We start from the raw sequence: 15,569 nt of genomic DNA, 5'->3' as shown, positions 1-15,569 counted from the left end.
GACTCAATTGAGGGTGGATGACTTAAAGGGAGGGACTAGGGGTCCAATCGGGCGGGGCCAAGACGGCATTAGCGGGATCGATGGACGCAGGATCGGTGGTTGTGGCCACCAAAAGAATCACTAGTTCTCACTCTTTCATTCTTCTTTCTTCTTTCTTATTCTTCTTCTTTATTGCCTGCGCTATGTTAAAACATGGAGTTTGGTCGAGCAAGTGATTCACCAAACATTGGGGACAGCTTCATTCCCAGTTGGCGATCGCAGCTTTGGCTTCTTCTTCCTTTCTTGAGCCGCCACTTCGGCCTCGCCTTGCCCGATCCGGCGAGGCCGCCCTCGACGGCCACCTGGGATCGGGCAAGGGCTGCCCTCGTCGCCCATAGGTGAGGCCGCCCGGGCCTCGCCGACCGGTGGCTATTTCCACAAGGAAGGGAAGAAAAGAAGAATAAAAAGAAAAAAAAAAAAGAAAAGATCCATAAAAGGTAAATAACTAAAATACTCTTGGCCAGGTCTTTTTTTTTTAAACAAAGAGTATTATTCTGGCCCTTATTTAAAATAAGATCTATTTCATATTTTTATTTAAAAAAATAAGAACACTTTATGTCATTATTTGAAATTTTTCAAAAAAAAAATTCATAATATAATTGAGATTTGATCTAAATCTAGAGAGCTAAGAGAGGTTTGTTGAGAAAAGGAGGTCCACTGGGCACTCGGGGCTAACAACGTGGGAACACTGGCTGTGAAGCGGGACGCGACGATATGCCGATACTACCGAAACAAAAGTAACCGCTGAAAAATCTTCCATGACGTCACCACTTGTCCCAAGAGGCCAACTTTATTTTATTTAGCATTTTTTTAATATCGGATATTTTGTTGTTCTTGTGTTGTTGTCTCCTCTCCCCGTCACACAGGCGGAACAAGAACACTCCCTCTTCTCTCTCTGTGTGTCTTTCTCTCTCTATATAAGCGAGTTATCCCTAAATCGAAAAGGTTTCTCTCTGCCTTTTCGACAGTCCCCTGCGAGGCTCGTGTCCCTCTTCGTCTGCGATTCATTCGTCACGTCACCGATTTCGTCAGGTAGAGAACCCTAGGGTTTTTTGATTTCGCGAGTTCTTCGGGGTTCAATTCGTGCGGTGGGAGCTCCATGGAAGCCGAGGAGGAAGATCCATCGCGTGGCGTCACCGTGACGGAGAGCGGGGACGCGCGGCGGGAGCTCGGATTCGCTGAGGCTCAATGCGAGGGCGAGCCTGCTCGTTTGCCGACCGTCGGGGAGAGTGCGTCGGGGTTGGGAACGGAGCCGCGTGAGTCGCCGAGGAGTGGAGAGGAAATCGACGGAGATAGTGTTCGAGTTAGGGAAGCGGTGGAGGGAGCATCGCGTCGGGAGCAATCGGAAATGGAGCCCGAGTCTGCATTGCCGGTCATGGCGGGAGATGATGGAGAGCCAGTTTCTGGGACGGGACGTGGGGATTGTGCTGTGGTTGACAATCAGTCTGTCTCCGTGGCGGAGATGCCAATAGCCACGGAATTGGACCCGTCGCTGCCAGGGTCACCACCTCCGCAAAGCGCAAATGATGGTGGATATGCATTCGGCGGAGAAGAAACAGGAGCAAAGGTTGCCAACACAGAGATTTCCCAGCTGGAGAAGGGTGCTGTGGAGTCGCCACCTCCTCAAAGCAGAAATGGTGGTGGGGATGCAATCGGAGGAGAAGAAACAGGAGCGAAGGTTACAAAGGCAGAGTTTTCCCAGCTGGAGAGAGGTGCTGAGCAGTCGGAGGGTATACGGGCTGCAGTTTCAGCGGTTGATGTGGTACAGGATGGGGCTGAGGCTGAAAACAAGATGGACGAGGGCTTGGCGGAAGCAGGCGAGAATAGAGCAGCTGCTGGGGGGGCAGGAATGTCTGATGTGGAGGAGAAGAAGGTGATGGCCGGCAATGATGTGGTGGTGGAGAACAGGGAGGTGAGTGATGGACAAGGAATACCTGCCACAGAGGTGGAGGAGATGTGCAGTGTGCGGGGTGATGATGTGTTGGAAGTTGCACAGCAGGTTAAAGGAGAGGTCAGTGGTGTTATGGCTTTCAATAGAGTGGCAGAGGATGATGCTGGTGTTGTTGCAGCGGAGGACGGGAGGGTGGCGGGGGATATGCAGGAGGGACTGGCCACGGAGGTTGAGGAGATGCGCTGTGAGCAGGCCGATGATGTGTTGGTAGTTGCACAGCAGGTTAAAGGAGCTGAGGACGGAAAAGAGATGGAAGAGGTTGACAACGTTGTGGCATTCAATGAAGTGGCAGAGTATGATGCTGGGGTTGTTGAAGTGGAGGATATGAAGGTGGCAGAGGATAAGCAGGAGGGTGATGCTTTTGGAAATGAGAAACCCATGGAGGATACAGAAATTGGTGCAAAAGAGCTTGAGGAGATTGAGGCAGAGCAGGGTGCTGATGTGGGTAGGGCTCCAGAGGAGGATACAGGAAGAGATGCCATTATGGAAACGATGGATAAAGAGGTTGCTCAAGAGGAAGAAACTCAGGCGCTGGAGGATATTGATGAGGACATGGGCATGGCTCGTGCCATGGAAGTCATTGCACCGGTGGACAATACGGATGGCATTGCTGTTGTGGAAAAGGATATGATGGTTGATGATGCAGTTGTTGGCACAGCAGTTGTGAGCTTGGTGGATACTGAGGAGAGGGAAACTTTGGAAATTACTGATGTTGCAGAGGGTGTTGTGTTAGTTGGGGACCCAGTTGAAAAAGTGGAGTTTTCTGATGTAGCAGAGCATATCGAGTTAGAGGATCAAGAGATGGATGATGTGGCAGGGGATACAGAAGCAGTTGATGAAATGGAGGTGCATGAGGACACTGATGTTGCTGAGGAGACAGATGTCTTGGATGAGATGGAGAAGGTTGATGAAACAAATAGAATTGGTGGTCAAAAGAGGAAGCGGGGAAGGATTTCTAAGGGAGTTAAGGCTCCTACAAGGAAGAAGATGGAAGAGGATGTATGCTTCATCTGTTTTGATGGGGGTGAACTTGTGCTATGTGATCGCAGGTGTGCCCAGCTTCTGAGATTGTTTCCCTTTGATGGGTGTACTTGCAGTTTTGTATTTGCTTGCTTTTGATATGATTAGGAACCGGTTTTGAAAGCAAAACCATTTGCATTGTTAAATGAGACTGATCTTTTTGTTTCTTATATTTAGGGGATGCCCTAAGGTATATCATCCTTCGTGTGTGAATCGTGATGAGGCTTTTTTTCGAACCAAGGGGCGCTGGAACTGTGGTAAGCCTTTCTTTTCTGGTTCAATCGGAATACATACGTAGGTGGGCCTTGATTGACTTGAGAAGTTCACTGCCTTTGTTTTAAATGCTTTGACAGTAACTTTAGTTTTGTTGTAGCCATCCATTGAACCTTCGTCAACTTGGAATGTTGATTCAGGCATTTCTATTTTGTTAAAGATGTAGCTAGAGACTTAGGTCTCACAGTTGCAATTGTTCTTGTTTATTCCTTTGGAATTGTAAGTTTCTTCGAGAAACGGGAACTGCAGATTCTTGTACTTGCAAACAGGTTGACTGATAAAATCAAACTTCTCTCTGTGAGTAATAGTTCTGCTAGATTTGTTTTTTAACTTGTGTGAATTTGGCATGGAAGTTGGTGTTGTCATCTGCTTTATTCTTAATTCCTCTGAAAGTTTGTTGACGTCTTATTCCTTCCAATAGGCTTGCTTAATACGAAGAGGAACACTCTGATTAATTTTTCTACAGGGATGGACCTAGTGATACGTCGTAATTAAGGGTGCTTTTGGAATGATTTAACTTTGAACTTGTCATTTTTTTCCTTTTCTTGTAGCATTTTAAATTTGACTTAAATTTAATGGTGAACACCTGAAACTTTTGTAAGCATATATATATATATATATATATATATATATATATATATAATATAGGGTCATCTTGAATTTGTTAGGATTTGTTCTTTCCTGTGGTTTCAAAATCTGGAGGGGAAAAAAACTCTTCTCAAACTATATTATAAAAAGACCCTAAGTTTTAGCAAATTTCAGATTCTGACTGGACTCAAGGTCATGTATTACTAGTTATTGGTGCCTGTACTTTTACACTATAGAAACTTGCCAAAGTACTCTTGGAGACGGTGAAATGCAGATTAGCTTGTTGCCTACCAAAGGGGGTACTGTACTTCAAAATGAGGATGCTAAAAGTTGGATGAATGCTAAGTGCAACGAAATTGTAGAAGGCATTGCAGTTGGGAAAGTATCTTGCACTTAAATTACATCATATTTATTTCAGCAATTTGGCACGTTAAATGGTGCAATTTTATAAGCCAGAAGTGAAGAATGGTGTTAGCTCAGTTAAAAGCATTGGCCTAAGAATTACATCTTGTGAACTTGGACAAGATTGCCTGTTGGATCATAAACTGGCTCATGTAATTCATAGGCGCTCTTTGTTGGGGATCTAACGTATCCAAGATATTTTAAGGTGAAAGAATCCTATTTGGCTTTAGTGGAACATATTGCTCCTTTAATACCAAATTCAAGAAGAAAAGGAAGAAGATAAAAGCAAACCCTGAGCTCTGAGCAGATTAGGGCAATGAGAACTTGCAAAGTTGATACTTGAAAGAACTTAAAAACTGAGCTGCCACTCTCATCTCTCGTTTGCAAAGCCATATTAGGCTTTATGAGATGGTTGGCTTTGAGGGCTTTAGCAATGACCACAAAGTGATCTCAAGTTCCTTCTTCAACTGCATTAGTGCATTGTTCCATGTTTTCCTTCGAGAGTTTATTCTTCATCAGTAAATTCCTCTTGTTTTTGTCTAGATTTTATGATGATTCTTTCTTATATCATGAGTCTAGAGGGGAGGTCTGATGATTTCAATTTTGCATGATTTCTTTTCATGATTATCTGAAATAAAATAATTAAACAAATTTGAACTGTCCGTGACTAGTTGTGTGGACGTATATTACTTAAGAACTTAATATGCTCTTTTGCACTTTAGAATTATGAGAATGACACTATTTAAATTCTGTTGTTTAATATTGTATGTAGTTTGTCATCAGTCTATGAATTTCATTAAACTTTTCGATGTTATTTCACAAAGTTTACTACCTTGTCATCTGACCATCCTATTGGATGGGGACCTTACAGACTATAGGTAAAGAAAGCACTTTTCATTACACTTTTATTTGGTGATTCTGGTATTGCTGTAACAGCCAGTCAAGTGTTGCCAAATTCATTTTGATAATGGAAGCAAAGAACCAACTCATCCATAATGCAAGCTGCTTTGTCACTTCATTGAGTTGCTATGTTATGTCATCTATTACACATGGTGCACACTAAATTTTATTAGACTGTTTCTCCTTGCGGTCATGATTGCTTTAAATTGCTGAGATAGTGGAATATTTTCAGGGCTATAATTCACAGCATGTAAGGTTTGGTAATCTTAAGGCAGTTTGAATATGAAAATGTCTCTCATTGTGTATCCACTAACTCTTCACGGCCTCATGCTAACGCCTTTTGTTTGGTCCAGTGTCCTGACCTTTTCTTTCAGTGCTCTTGTCAATTGTCATATGATATACTTTGTTTGTTATTGTACAGGTTGGCACCTCTGTAGCAACTGTGAGAAGAATGCATACTACATGTGTTATACTTGTACATTTTCATTATGCAAGGGTTGCATCAGAGATGCTGTTATCCTATGTGTGAGAGGAAACAAAGGATTCTGTGAAACGTGCATGAGAACGGTCATGATGATCGAGAGTAATGAGCAGGGGAGCAAGGACGTGGTATGTGCCCTTCAAATTGTCATGTGTAACTCAGAGATTCTAATGCAGCTTTTTTAGATGGATACTTGCAAGTCCAGTGATTTGCCATTCTTATCCTATGTCGTTGCCCTTTTCTGTGTTAGTGCACAGCTGAAATATTCACATTGAGTTGAAGCTGTTGTGGTGGTGGGGGTTGCTGGTGGGGAAGAGAGAGTCCTGTCCATGGATTCATTACTTTTAGAAATTCCATTGGTTGTATTTGTGTGAATTGTACGAAACTGAGTATCAGCTGCTCGGTTTGTTCTGATTAATTTGGATGTTTTAAAAGTGGGTGTCAATGCTTGAAGGATTTAAACTCTCATAGCGTGTTTGACACACTGATGTGAAAAAGGCATAGTGGAACTACAAGTGGGAAGTTTGGTTTTTTCTGCATCCACTATTCTATTTAATTCACATGAGTGGCAAGTGGGGTGCCGTAACAATAACCTTAAAAGTTCCTCAACACCCTTATGTATGAGAGAACCTAGATGTGTAGTTTCTAACTGAAAGCTTACTAAATATATTGAGGAAAAAGGCATATTCACTTTGATGTGGCTTTTTAGTGTTTGAATTGTCATTATTTTTTTCCTTAGTTGCAGTTGTAGTTGGAAGCATTATAATGGTAGCAATAAACGAATATTGAGCCTCTTCCCTCGGCCACATACAAATGTCTCTGGTTCTCAGCATTTATTGACTAAAAAGATGTAGTAGTAGTAGAGTGCCAAGATGGAATACCATGACGTGCCTCCTCTGCCGCCCTCAGGTCACCTGTGCCGCAACTTCTAAACCAATACAACCACCACTATTTCAACTCTATTCATTACCTCCTTCGCTACAATCACCACAAGACTTATCAAATTTGGTACAAATTGGGTCTGCACAAAACAATTCACGTCACAATTAATTTTCTAGATTGTACTTTGGGAAAGTCCATCGACCAATTTAATATAGTCTTTTGATAGCTACTCTTTTGTGAACCAAAGCTCATAATAGCCATTCATCATTTGTTCTATTTTTGTGCTGTAATTCAATGACTATCTTTATAGCCAAAAAGCGTACTTATACGTGTGGGTAAAAGAAAAAAATTGTCAATACACGAAGAGGAATAAAATGTTTAATGATAAGAATTAGTTTAGGAAAAGCTTCTAAAATATTGTAAGATTGGAGACATTTGAATTCAATTTCCGAACAGTGAAGTATGATGGTTGGCTGGACTATTAACATTATGGTCTTGTCCATCATCTAGTTGTAGCATATTATGGTAGGTCACCTTAACAAAATGCATGTATGGAATTGTGGTAAAAGTTTGTGTTTGAAATGTGTGAATGGATATGCTTTCTATATAGAAGAGATTCTATTCTAGTGACGAACAGGTCTTGAGATTGCATTTCACGTCAACAGATAAACTCCACTTCAAGCTTTCAAAAATGTAATCACTACATTATTGCAGTTGTCGTTTGACCAACCCCTAACACTATGGGAATGAATCTGCACTTACATTTAGAGACTGGCAGGTCCTTTCTTGCGTCACATTCCCGAAAATGAAGTTCTTAAGCCTTTTTTTTTTTTTTTGTGTGTGTATTTGACTGAACGGTGCAATCTCTTCGACTCTTCTGTTTTCGGGGGTCTGTTTAATTGGCATTAGAAACCTCTTTGTTACTATGAGGTATGATGTCTTCCGAGAAGTTATATTTTTAATAGTGGAGAAAAATTCACTATGAGGCACCAAGGGGTTCCCAACCCTTTCACAAAAAGAGCTTAAATCTGGAATGTATCTTGAAAAGTTGTGCAATGAAATGTGTTGCCAGAAGACATGCTTTTCTTTTGGGCTAAGCAGGCTTTTTGTCAATTGGCATCGCATATTCTCAGTTGTGTGCTACATAATTTTTTCTTATTTGGAGCTGCTATATGTGTTTCCTTTTTCCTGAATCTACTCTGTATCCTCCAATCCTGTGATGTCATCTTATTAGTGGGTATGCTTGGTATTTGATGTCCTTGCAGGGTCAAGTAGATTTTGATGACAAAAGCAGCTGGGAATACCTGTTCAAGGATTACTATACTAGCTTAAAAGAGAGGCTTTCTCTAACTTTGGAGGAGCTTTCACGGGCTAAGAACCCGTGGAAAGGATCTGATGTAACTTCAGGGAAACAAGAATCTCCTGATGAACTTTATGATGCTAATGATGATGGAGGATCGGGTTCAGACAATTCTTCTGGAAATGCAGAAGTAACTGTCTCTAAAAGGAGGAAGGCAAAGAAACAATCAAAATCACGCAATAAGGAAAAGTACTTGCTGACCAGATCAACTCAAGTTAGTAGGGAAGATCCTTCTGCAAATGACAGTGTTGAGTGGGCATCAAAGGAGCTTTTGGAGTTTGTGATGCACATGAGAAATGGTGATAGATCAGTTCTTTCTCAGTTTGATGTACAAGCTCTCTTGTTAGAATATATAAAAAGCAACAAACTCAGAGATCCTCGGCGGAAAAGTCAAATAATTTGTGACTCAAGGCTTCAAAATCTCTTTGGCAAGCCACGTGTCGGGCATTTCGAAATGCTGAGGCTTCTTGAATCTCACTTTCTTATGAAGGAAGATACAGATGATCTTCAAGGGAGTGTTGTTGATACTGATGCCAGTCAAATTGATGTTAATGGAAACTCTGATGCTTCAATAAAGGCGGTTAAAGAGAAGAGACGCAAAAAGCGAAAAAAGAATGATGAGAGAGGACTTCAGTCTAACCTTGATGACTTTGCAGCTATTGATACACACAATGTCAATCTGATTTACTTGCGTCGTAATCTGGTGGAGGAGTTGATTGAAGATGTTGGGACATTTCATGATAAAGTTGTTGGCTCTTTTGTCAGGATAAGAATTTCTGGTAGCAATCAAAAGCAAGATCTGTATAGATTAGTCCCCATAATCGGTATGTGTCTTGCTTCCCATCAATTCTATAGAGACAGTAAAGTTTTTCCAAACGGGTAACGAGATTGTCAAGTATGTATTCCATTGTACCTCCAGGTACTACCAAAGCTCCGGAGCCATACAAAGTTGGCAAAAAGATGACAGATTATCTTCTGGAAATATATAATCTGAACAAGTCTGAGGTTATATCAGTTGATATAATCTCCAACCAAGATTTTACTGAGGTAATGCATTTGGATATTCAATTGGTTTATTTTTGTTTTCCTATTTTGCATTTGCATGATGTTGATTTTGGGTGACCTTTTCTTTGAAGTCCTTTGCAATAAGATATAGGTGAGTTGTGGTTTCTTGAGTTTGCTCACTAGCAAAGTCCTAGTTGTTGATGATTTTCTTCTTGGTTGATACAATGACGTAATCAAGTGATTGATGAATTTGAAGTTTTTTCTTGATCTTGCTTTCGAGCTATTGATGTCAATAGCTTGTCGTCAGAAGTTACTACTAGGAGAACCAATGATTAAATACAGTCACTTCATAAAATTATATAAGTGGAATTTTCTAGATAAATGGCACTTCCTCCTTCGACAGTATAGGATATTCTGTTTGTTAAACAGTGCATCTACTCCTGCTGTTCTAGGACGAATGCAAGCGCCTGCGGCAGAGCATAAAATGCGGACTTATCGACCGTCTGACTGTGGTAATATTTGCTGTCTATCTTTTTTTTCTCTTTTCTTCAAAACATTTCAACCTGAAAATTTCTGTGATTTTTGTAGGGTGATATTCAGGAAAAGGCCATAGCGCTCCAGGCAGTAAGAGTCAAAGATGTAATTTTCTTGCTCAGACCTACTCGAACTGTTGATATTTATTACTTTTGCTACTTACATAGACAATTTCTACTTGTAGACTATTGGTTCATGTTCAACTTGTCAAGCTGCATAATGGTGTCTTTTCTAAAAGCTGTGTTTGCATTTTAAAAGAAGACTTGGCAGGTTGAATAATGGTGGGTTAGTACACCATGGGAGGGGATTGGGGGCGTATCTCTATGTCAGACCACTAGGATTCAAGTTTGCTCATGTTATATTTGAATTGCGCGCGTCTTGTCCCACCCAAATCAATCATAGAAATGCAGATTAAGGGTGCATATTTGAGAAGTAAATGGAACTAAACTTGTGTCAAATCAGCTGCAGAAACAGTAATATTTGGTTGAGTTCCTGCCAACTGACCTAGTCGTTCTGCCCTCGTTTGGATTCAAGCTAGAATACCCAAGCTTTCCACTGAGGTTTCGTCTTGAAATATGTATGGTAATTTTGTCATTGATGGCATGTCACTTAGGATGGCATTAATTGAAAGGTAACGTCCTTGCTGCAACACTTTGGCAGCTGCTTCTACTATCAGATAGTTGCAGCTTTTTTGTATAGCATGTGGCAAATCTTTAAAGGTAGAAGCAGATGAAAGCTGAAGCAGTTAAAAGTCAATTTTCAAACAACAACTAAAGGGTGATTATATATGTTTTTGTTTTTATTTTTGTACTTTTGGAATCAAAAGTGTTTTAATAAAAGTTGCTTTGTGTTTAGAACTAATTTGCCCTTAAATCATATAGAAAGGTTAAATGTATTAATTGCTGGATCATATTGGAATTTGCTTGCCAAATTGTTACATTAAACATAGTTCAGCACATCGCAGCATTTCTGCATCGAAACTACAACAATAAGAACATACTCTAAGCCTCTAAGGCTTCTTTATGGTTTCAGGAATGAAAACTGCATGATGGATTAGAATCTTGCTCATGATTGTTTTCGAAGAAAGGCAGGCAAAAAAATGTGGATCGGCATGCGATCTGAACTGTAATGGCATTGGCTTCAAGTTTGCAACTAAAGCATTTTAAGAGGCAAATAGGCCAATTTCTCGTAGATCTTTTCTATTTAGGGTCAAAATGAACATTACTTATTTTTGTTCGATTGACTTTGCTGAACATGTGTATATTTTAGCAGTGTCTGGGCATGCTCAGACAGTTATTTATTACAGCCCAGCTTAATAAATTTGTTGCATGTCAAAAATAGCTCTCAGCTTTCTAGATAGAACAGTAGCATATTTTCCCTCTCATCTTCCGATTAAAGCCCAGTCAATAGAGATAAATTGCTATCTATTTCTGGTAATGATAGGAATGGTTTTCTTTCTACTGATGCAGTGGCTGGAGGCAGAAGTTTTGCGACTCAGTCACCTTCGTGATCGAGCAAGTGAAAAAGGTCACCGAAAAGAATATCCTTCTTAGCATTTTGGACTTTTCTTAAGTGCAACATGCGTTTTACTTTTACAGTGACTTTTCGCAGTCAAATTCTGCACGCTGGAATAATGCTATGGTGATGCTCTTGTGGGACTGTTCTGCTGCCTGTTTTTACACATTAATCTACTTGTTCATAAGCTGCATATGCGAAAAAGCGGGGCTAAATTAGTTTTTAATTGATCATCTCCTGCTCCCTTTTCTCTTCCGTCCCCATCCCCTCTCCCCTTTCTCCCTCTTTTTGCCTGCATTTCTTCTGTTGCTTTTTTACTTTGCTAATATATTCCTTTGAAGCAAATATGCAGTGGGCTGCAGGTCTTCATGTCTCTATCATGATTTATGAACAAAGAACTATGTTTCTAGCTCAAATAAAGCAAAAATTGTTGAATTATGACACTTGCTTTTTCTAGAAGTAGACTCTCCCAACTCCTCCCCTGCTCGCCCTTATATAATAGGAAAATTGATTCATATGTCAATATCATGATCTTATAAGTAATGACCGTGAAGAATTGCAAGTTGATATTGCCTCCTACATTTTGTTAAAGAGTAACAAAGAGAGGAAGATGAAGGAGAAGAATGTTGAAGAAGTCCTTCGATGGTTAGTGTGATTATAGGAAATTCACATAATGTCTAGTCAATGCATTTAACATAATCTTTTGAGCTTTGATTTAGTTGCTTAGCGTATTTAATTATCAGATCTTTGTAAGTCCTAATCCAAATTTTGTTTTAAGGGGTTAAGGATATATTAGCTTTAAGATGAATCCTAGATGTTGAATTTGATTGAATTTTCTGAAGTGGTGAATCGGGAATCGAATCAAAAAGTTGGTACATTTAACTATTCTAAGTGATTTTATGATCCTGTCAAACACTAATACTCCTTCAGATTTCTGATTTTTTTGTATGAGGGGAATCATTCAGTGAATTTTGGCTGGCAATATGCAATGAGTTTTTTGTCAACTTTGAACAAACATGAATTGGTTGTGTATTTGACTGGCTGGACAAACGTAAATCCAGTTTCATGAGTTAGGTTTAGGTTTTGTTCGTTTCCACTTAAAAATAAGCACAAATTCTTTTTTGCCTTCCAGTGAATGTTACCCAATTTTCAAATATTATGATGAAGTTATATGTGAGTCTACCTGTCAATATTTATTTTGCGAAAGTTTCAAGCATCTGGGGTTAAAAAAAAGTCAAAGTGCAGGCGTTGCATATTTAGATTAATCAAAAAGTAAAAGGTAATTGTCAATCCTGATACGCCCTTTTACCTGCATTTCAGATTGCATCCATTCTCACTGTTGTGTTGATATGTGTTGGTTGTTTGCAGTCTTGGGTGGTGAAACATTTTGCAATAGTGGTGGTCTTGACTGGTCTTCAGACATTGGTTGTTTCAGTGACCCATATGATGATGTTTTTTGCTGTTTTTAGAATCAAAACTAGCTACACTTGCCTCTCAGCCTTCCTAAGCTTAGACTTTCAAGCTCCACTACAATAAATCTCATTATTGTCATGTGACCACATTGTTTTCTCCCAACACCTCACCATTCAGGAAAGGGCCTGAAATCTAATAAACCTGTTAATGGTATTCTATAACATCACTTGTAAAGTGAATCTGAAGTTATCCTTGACTTTCTTTTACGCTTAGAGAATGTGTAGAAAAATTGCAGGTTCTAAAAACACCTGAGGAGCGCCAACGGAGACTTGAGGAGGTTCCGGAAATACATTCAGATCCAAAAATGGATCCAAGCTACGAGTCTGATGATGATGAAGGTGAAGCTGATCAGAGAAGACAAGGTACATCTCTTTTTTCAGTAGGCAGTATAAAAATGAATACCTGATTTCTGCATTGTGTTCTCTGTTCTTATCGTACTTCTTGTCCATGCAGAGAGTTATGCGGGAGCAAGAGGTTCTGGCTTGAGTGGGAGGGGGAGGGATCCAATATCTCCCCAGAAAGGAGGTTCTGCACCAACTGATTCCTGGAGTGGAGCAAGGGCTTATACAAACACTGGCAGAGAATTGACCCGAAATTTTTCTAATAAAGGCACTTTAATTAGAGGGGATGATGCTACTGAAGCTGGTGAGACAGTGAACCAAAGCGTGTGGAATCAGACCAGAGAGAGAGAAACACAGCAATTCAGCAGTTGGGAGAAGTCAAAATTTTCTCCAACCTCTGAAATTAGTGCGGTAGTTTCTAATCCTGGGGTGCTGCCTGAGTCAATCCAGAGGGTTGTCCATGAAAATCCAGGGGTCTCTCATGTAGTGAATACACCACAAGCTCCCCCCAAAGTCAATGAAACAGAGAAGACCTGGCATTACCAGGATCCATCTGGAAAAGTTCAGGGGCCATTTTCCATGGTACAACTGCGTAAATGGAATAACACTGGGTATTTTCCTGCCAATTTGAAAATTTGGAGAGCTACTGAGAAGCAGGATGACTCCATTCTTTTAACTGATGCATTGAGCGGGAAGTTTCTGAAAGACCCGCCAGAAGGTGGTTTTCCGAAGGCTCAAATGGTGCAAAGCCCACATATGTCATCCCAGTTCTCTAACAAAGCCCAGGGTGCACCCTCACAGCAAGCAACGGAACTTCTGGTTGGGAAGCAGTCGAACTTGGACCAGAATCGTGGAACTCAGGGATCAGAAGGTGGCCGAAGTATTGGCAGAGGTACTGCATCTTCAGTCGAGATACCCAAGCTCTCTGCCAGCGAATGGGGTTCTGGTATGAACCTCCCGTCCCCCACTCCGGGCCAAAATGCCACTCCTTCAAAAAAGGGGCAGGCAGATGAAAGCAAATGGTCACCTACTGGTTCTATTCTCAGTGCTAATATCATTCCTGGAAGTGGAGTTACTCAACCTTCAACTAATGTTGTCCCAAGTAGTAGCCAAGTGATGCAGTCGTCTTCTTCATCTTTCGCGGGATCAGGCAGTATGAATGGTCCAGATGGTTCTCATGATGTGGCTACTGTACCTAGGCCAGAGACGGACATGCTTTTGAGCTCTGGAAGTGCCTCTCAAGTGCATCCTCAGTCAACAGCATCAGGTCATCTTCAACTACCAGCTGATTTCGCTAATTCTTCTGGAAGCACAGGTAATGACATGATAAGTAATGTTGCGACTATCCAAAACTTAGTCCAGGTTATGAGAAGCCATAACCTGCCGGTCAATTCTCATGGATGGGGGTCGGCTCCAGTCTCGAAGACAGATATTGTCGGGTCATCACCCAGGTCCAATAGTGATGCTCAAGTCTGGGGAAATTCACTGTCTCAGAAGTCGGAACCAAGTGGTATGTCCACACAGTCTTCTGTACAATCACAGCCTTCTGTACATGGTCAATGGGGTGAAGCTGCCTCTTCTGTCCAAAACTCTGCTTCCTTCGCCATGGGTAATCCTAGTGGTGCTTTTGCAAATCCGTGGAGACCCGCCGGTTCAGGTGATCAATCAAATCTCCAGTCCACCGGTCCACCCAATATGAATTGGGGTGCTAATACAAGCACTTATACTACTGTTCCTGTGGTGGGACCAGAGAACCAAAATGCTGGTTGGGTGCAAATGCCTGGAAATCCGTCCGTTGGATGGGGAGGTCAGGTATCAGGGAATACTAATGTCAATTGGGTGGCTCCTGGAAATTTGAATCCTGGTTGGTCCGTTCCTGGTCAAATACAAGCATCTGGAGTTCCGAACTCGGGTTGGGTCCCAACTGGCCAAGGATTTGTGCAAGGAAATTCTAATCCTGGACCAGCGGTGATATTGGGACGAGGGGCACCACCTCAAAATGCAAATACTGGTTGGGTGGCACCAGGTAATCAGGGCACGTGGGGGAATGAACAGAATCAGCATGGGGATAGGTTCTCAGGTAAAAGGGACAGGGGTCCAGGAGGTCGAGATTCGGGTCACAGTGGAGGTAGGAGTTGGAATAGGCAGTCCTCATTCGGTAGTGGAAGTGGAGGTGGGGGTGGAGGAGGTTCGAGCAGGCCTTTCTTTAGAGGGGAGCAAGGGGTGTGTAGGTGGTATCATGAGAGTGGTCATTGCAAGAAGGGAGCTTCTTGCAATTATAGGCACTAACTCTAGCAGGATAGAGTAGCTTATATACAGTAATTTTAATCTGAAGATCTTTGTCACTGTATAATCTGTTGAATATTTATTATTGTAAAATGAAGTTTAGCAGCTCTTTTATTCATCTGCTTTTCTGCTTTGTGTGATATACCTGCACTTAGGTCACTCAGTTTATCGTGGTGGTCATAGAGGGACACGTTTGCTGTTATGTTTCTTGATCTGACTTGTCACTCATGTTGCTTTTGTTTGATTTACACTTGGTTTACCATGATCTTGACATTTGTATGAATGGGCTGGACATAAGCATGTTCTTGGTCGTATTTGAGAATGGAGCAATGCAGGAGTTATCACGACTCTGTTTATCCTTTAAGCAGCTTAAGCTTCAAAGGAGTCAGTAAGTTGAGCCTGTACCTATGTTGCCTTTTCATCTCCAGCAGAGATGTATAGATTTGGTAATTGTTTCAATACAGTATATATCTTCAGCAAGATATCTGAATCACAGCTGGTGATGGAGTACAACCTGAT

At 41.2% G+C, this 15,569-nt stretch overlaps 1 protein-coding gene across 1 annotated transcript; it reads left to right on the top strand.

Annotated features, from left to right (window-relative positions):
* The first annotated feature begins 907 nt into the window (after nt 1–907).
* On the top strand, nt 908–15,169 carry LOC115741962 (zinc finger CCCH domain-containing protein 19). Its single transcript, XM_030676013.2, has 10 exons — nt 908–3,039; nt 3,188–3,267; nt 5,595–5,782; nt 7,802–8,720; nt 8,816–8,943; nt 9,354–9,413; nt 9,490–9,540; nt 10,905–10,975; nt 12,631–12,785; nt 12,877–15,169. Exons 1-10 carry the CDS (start codon nt 1,139–1,141, stop codon nt 15,051–15,053), a joined length of 5,730 nt encoding a protein of 1,909 aa, XP_030531873.2. The 5' UTR covers nt 908–1,138; the 3' UTR covers nt 15,054–15,169.
* Nucleotides 15,170–15,569: the final 400 nt, after the last annotated feature.

This window comes from Rhodamnia argentea, chromosome 5, assembly GCF_020921035.1.
Source record: "Rhodamnia argentea isolate NSW1041297 chromosome 5, ASM2092103v1, whole genome shotgun sequence".
NCBI lineage: Eukaryota > Viridiplantae > Streptophyta > Magnoliopsida > Myrtales > Myrtaceae > Rhodamnia > Rhodamnia argentea.
The sequence above is the reverse complement of the archived record's forward strand: the minus strand, read 5'-3'. Positions and strand labels throughout refer to the sequence as shown.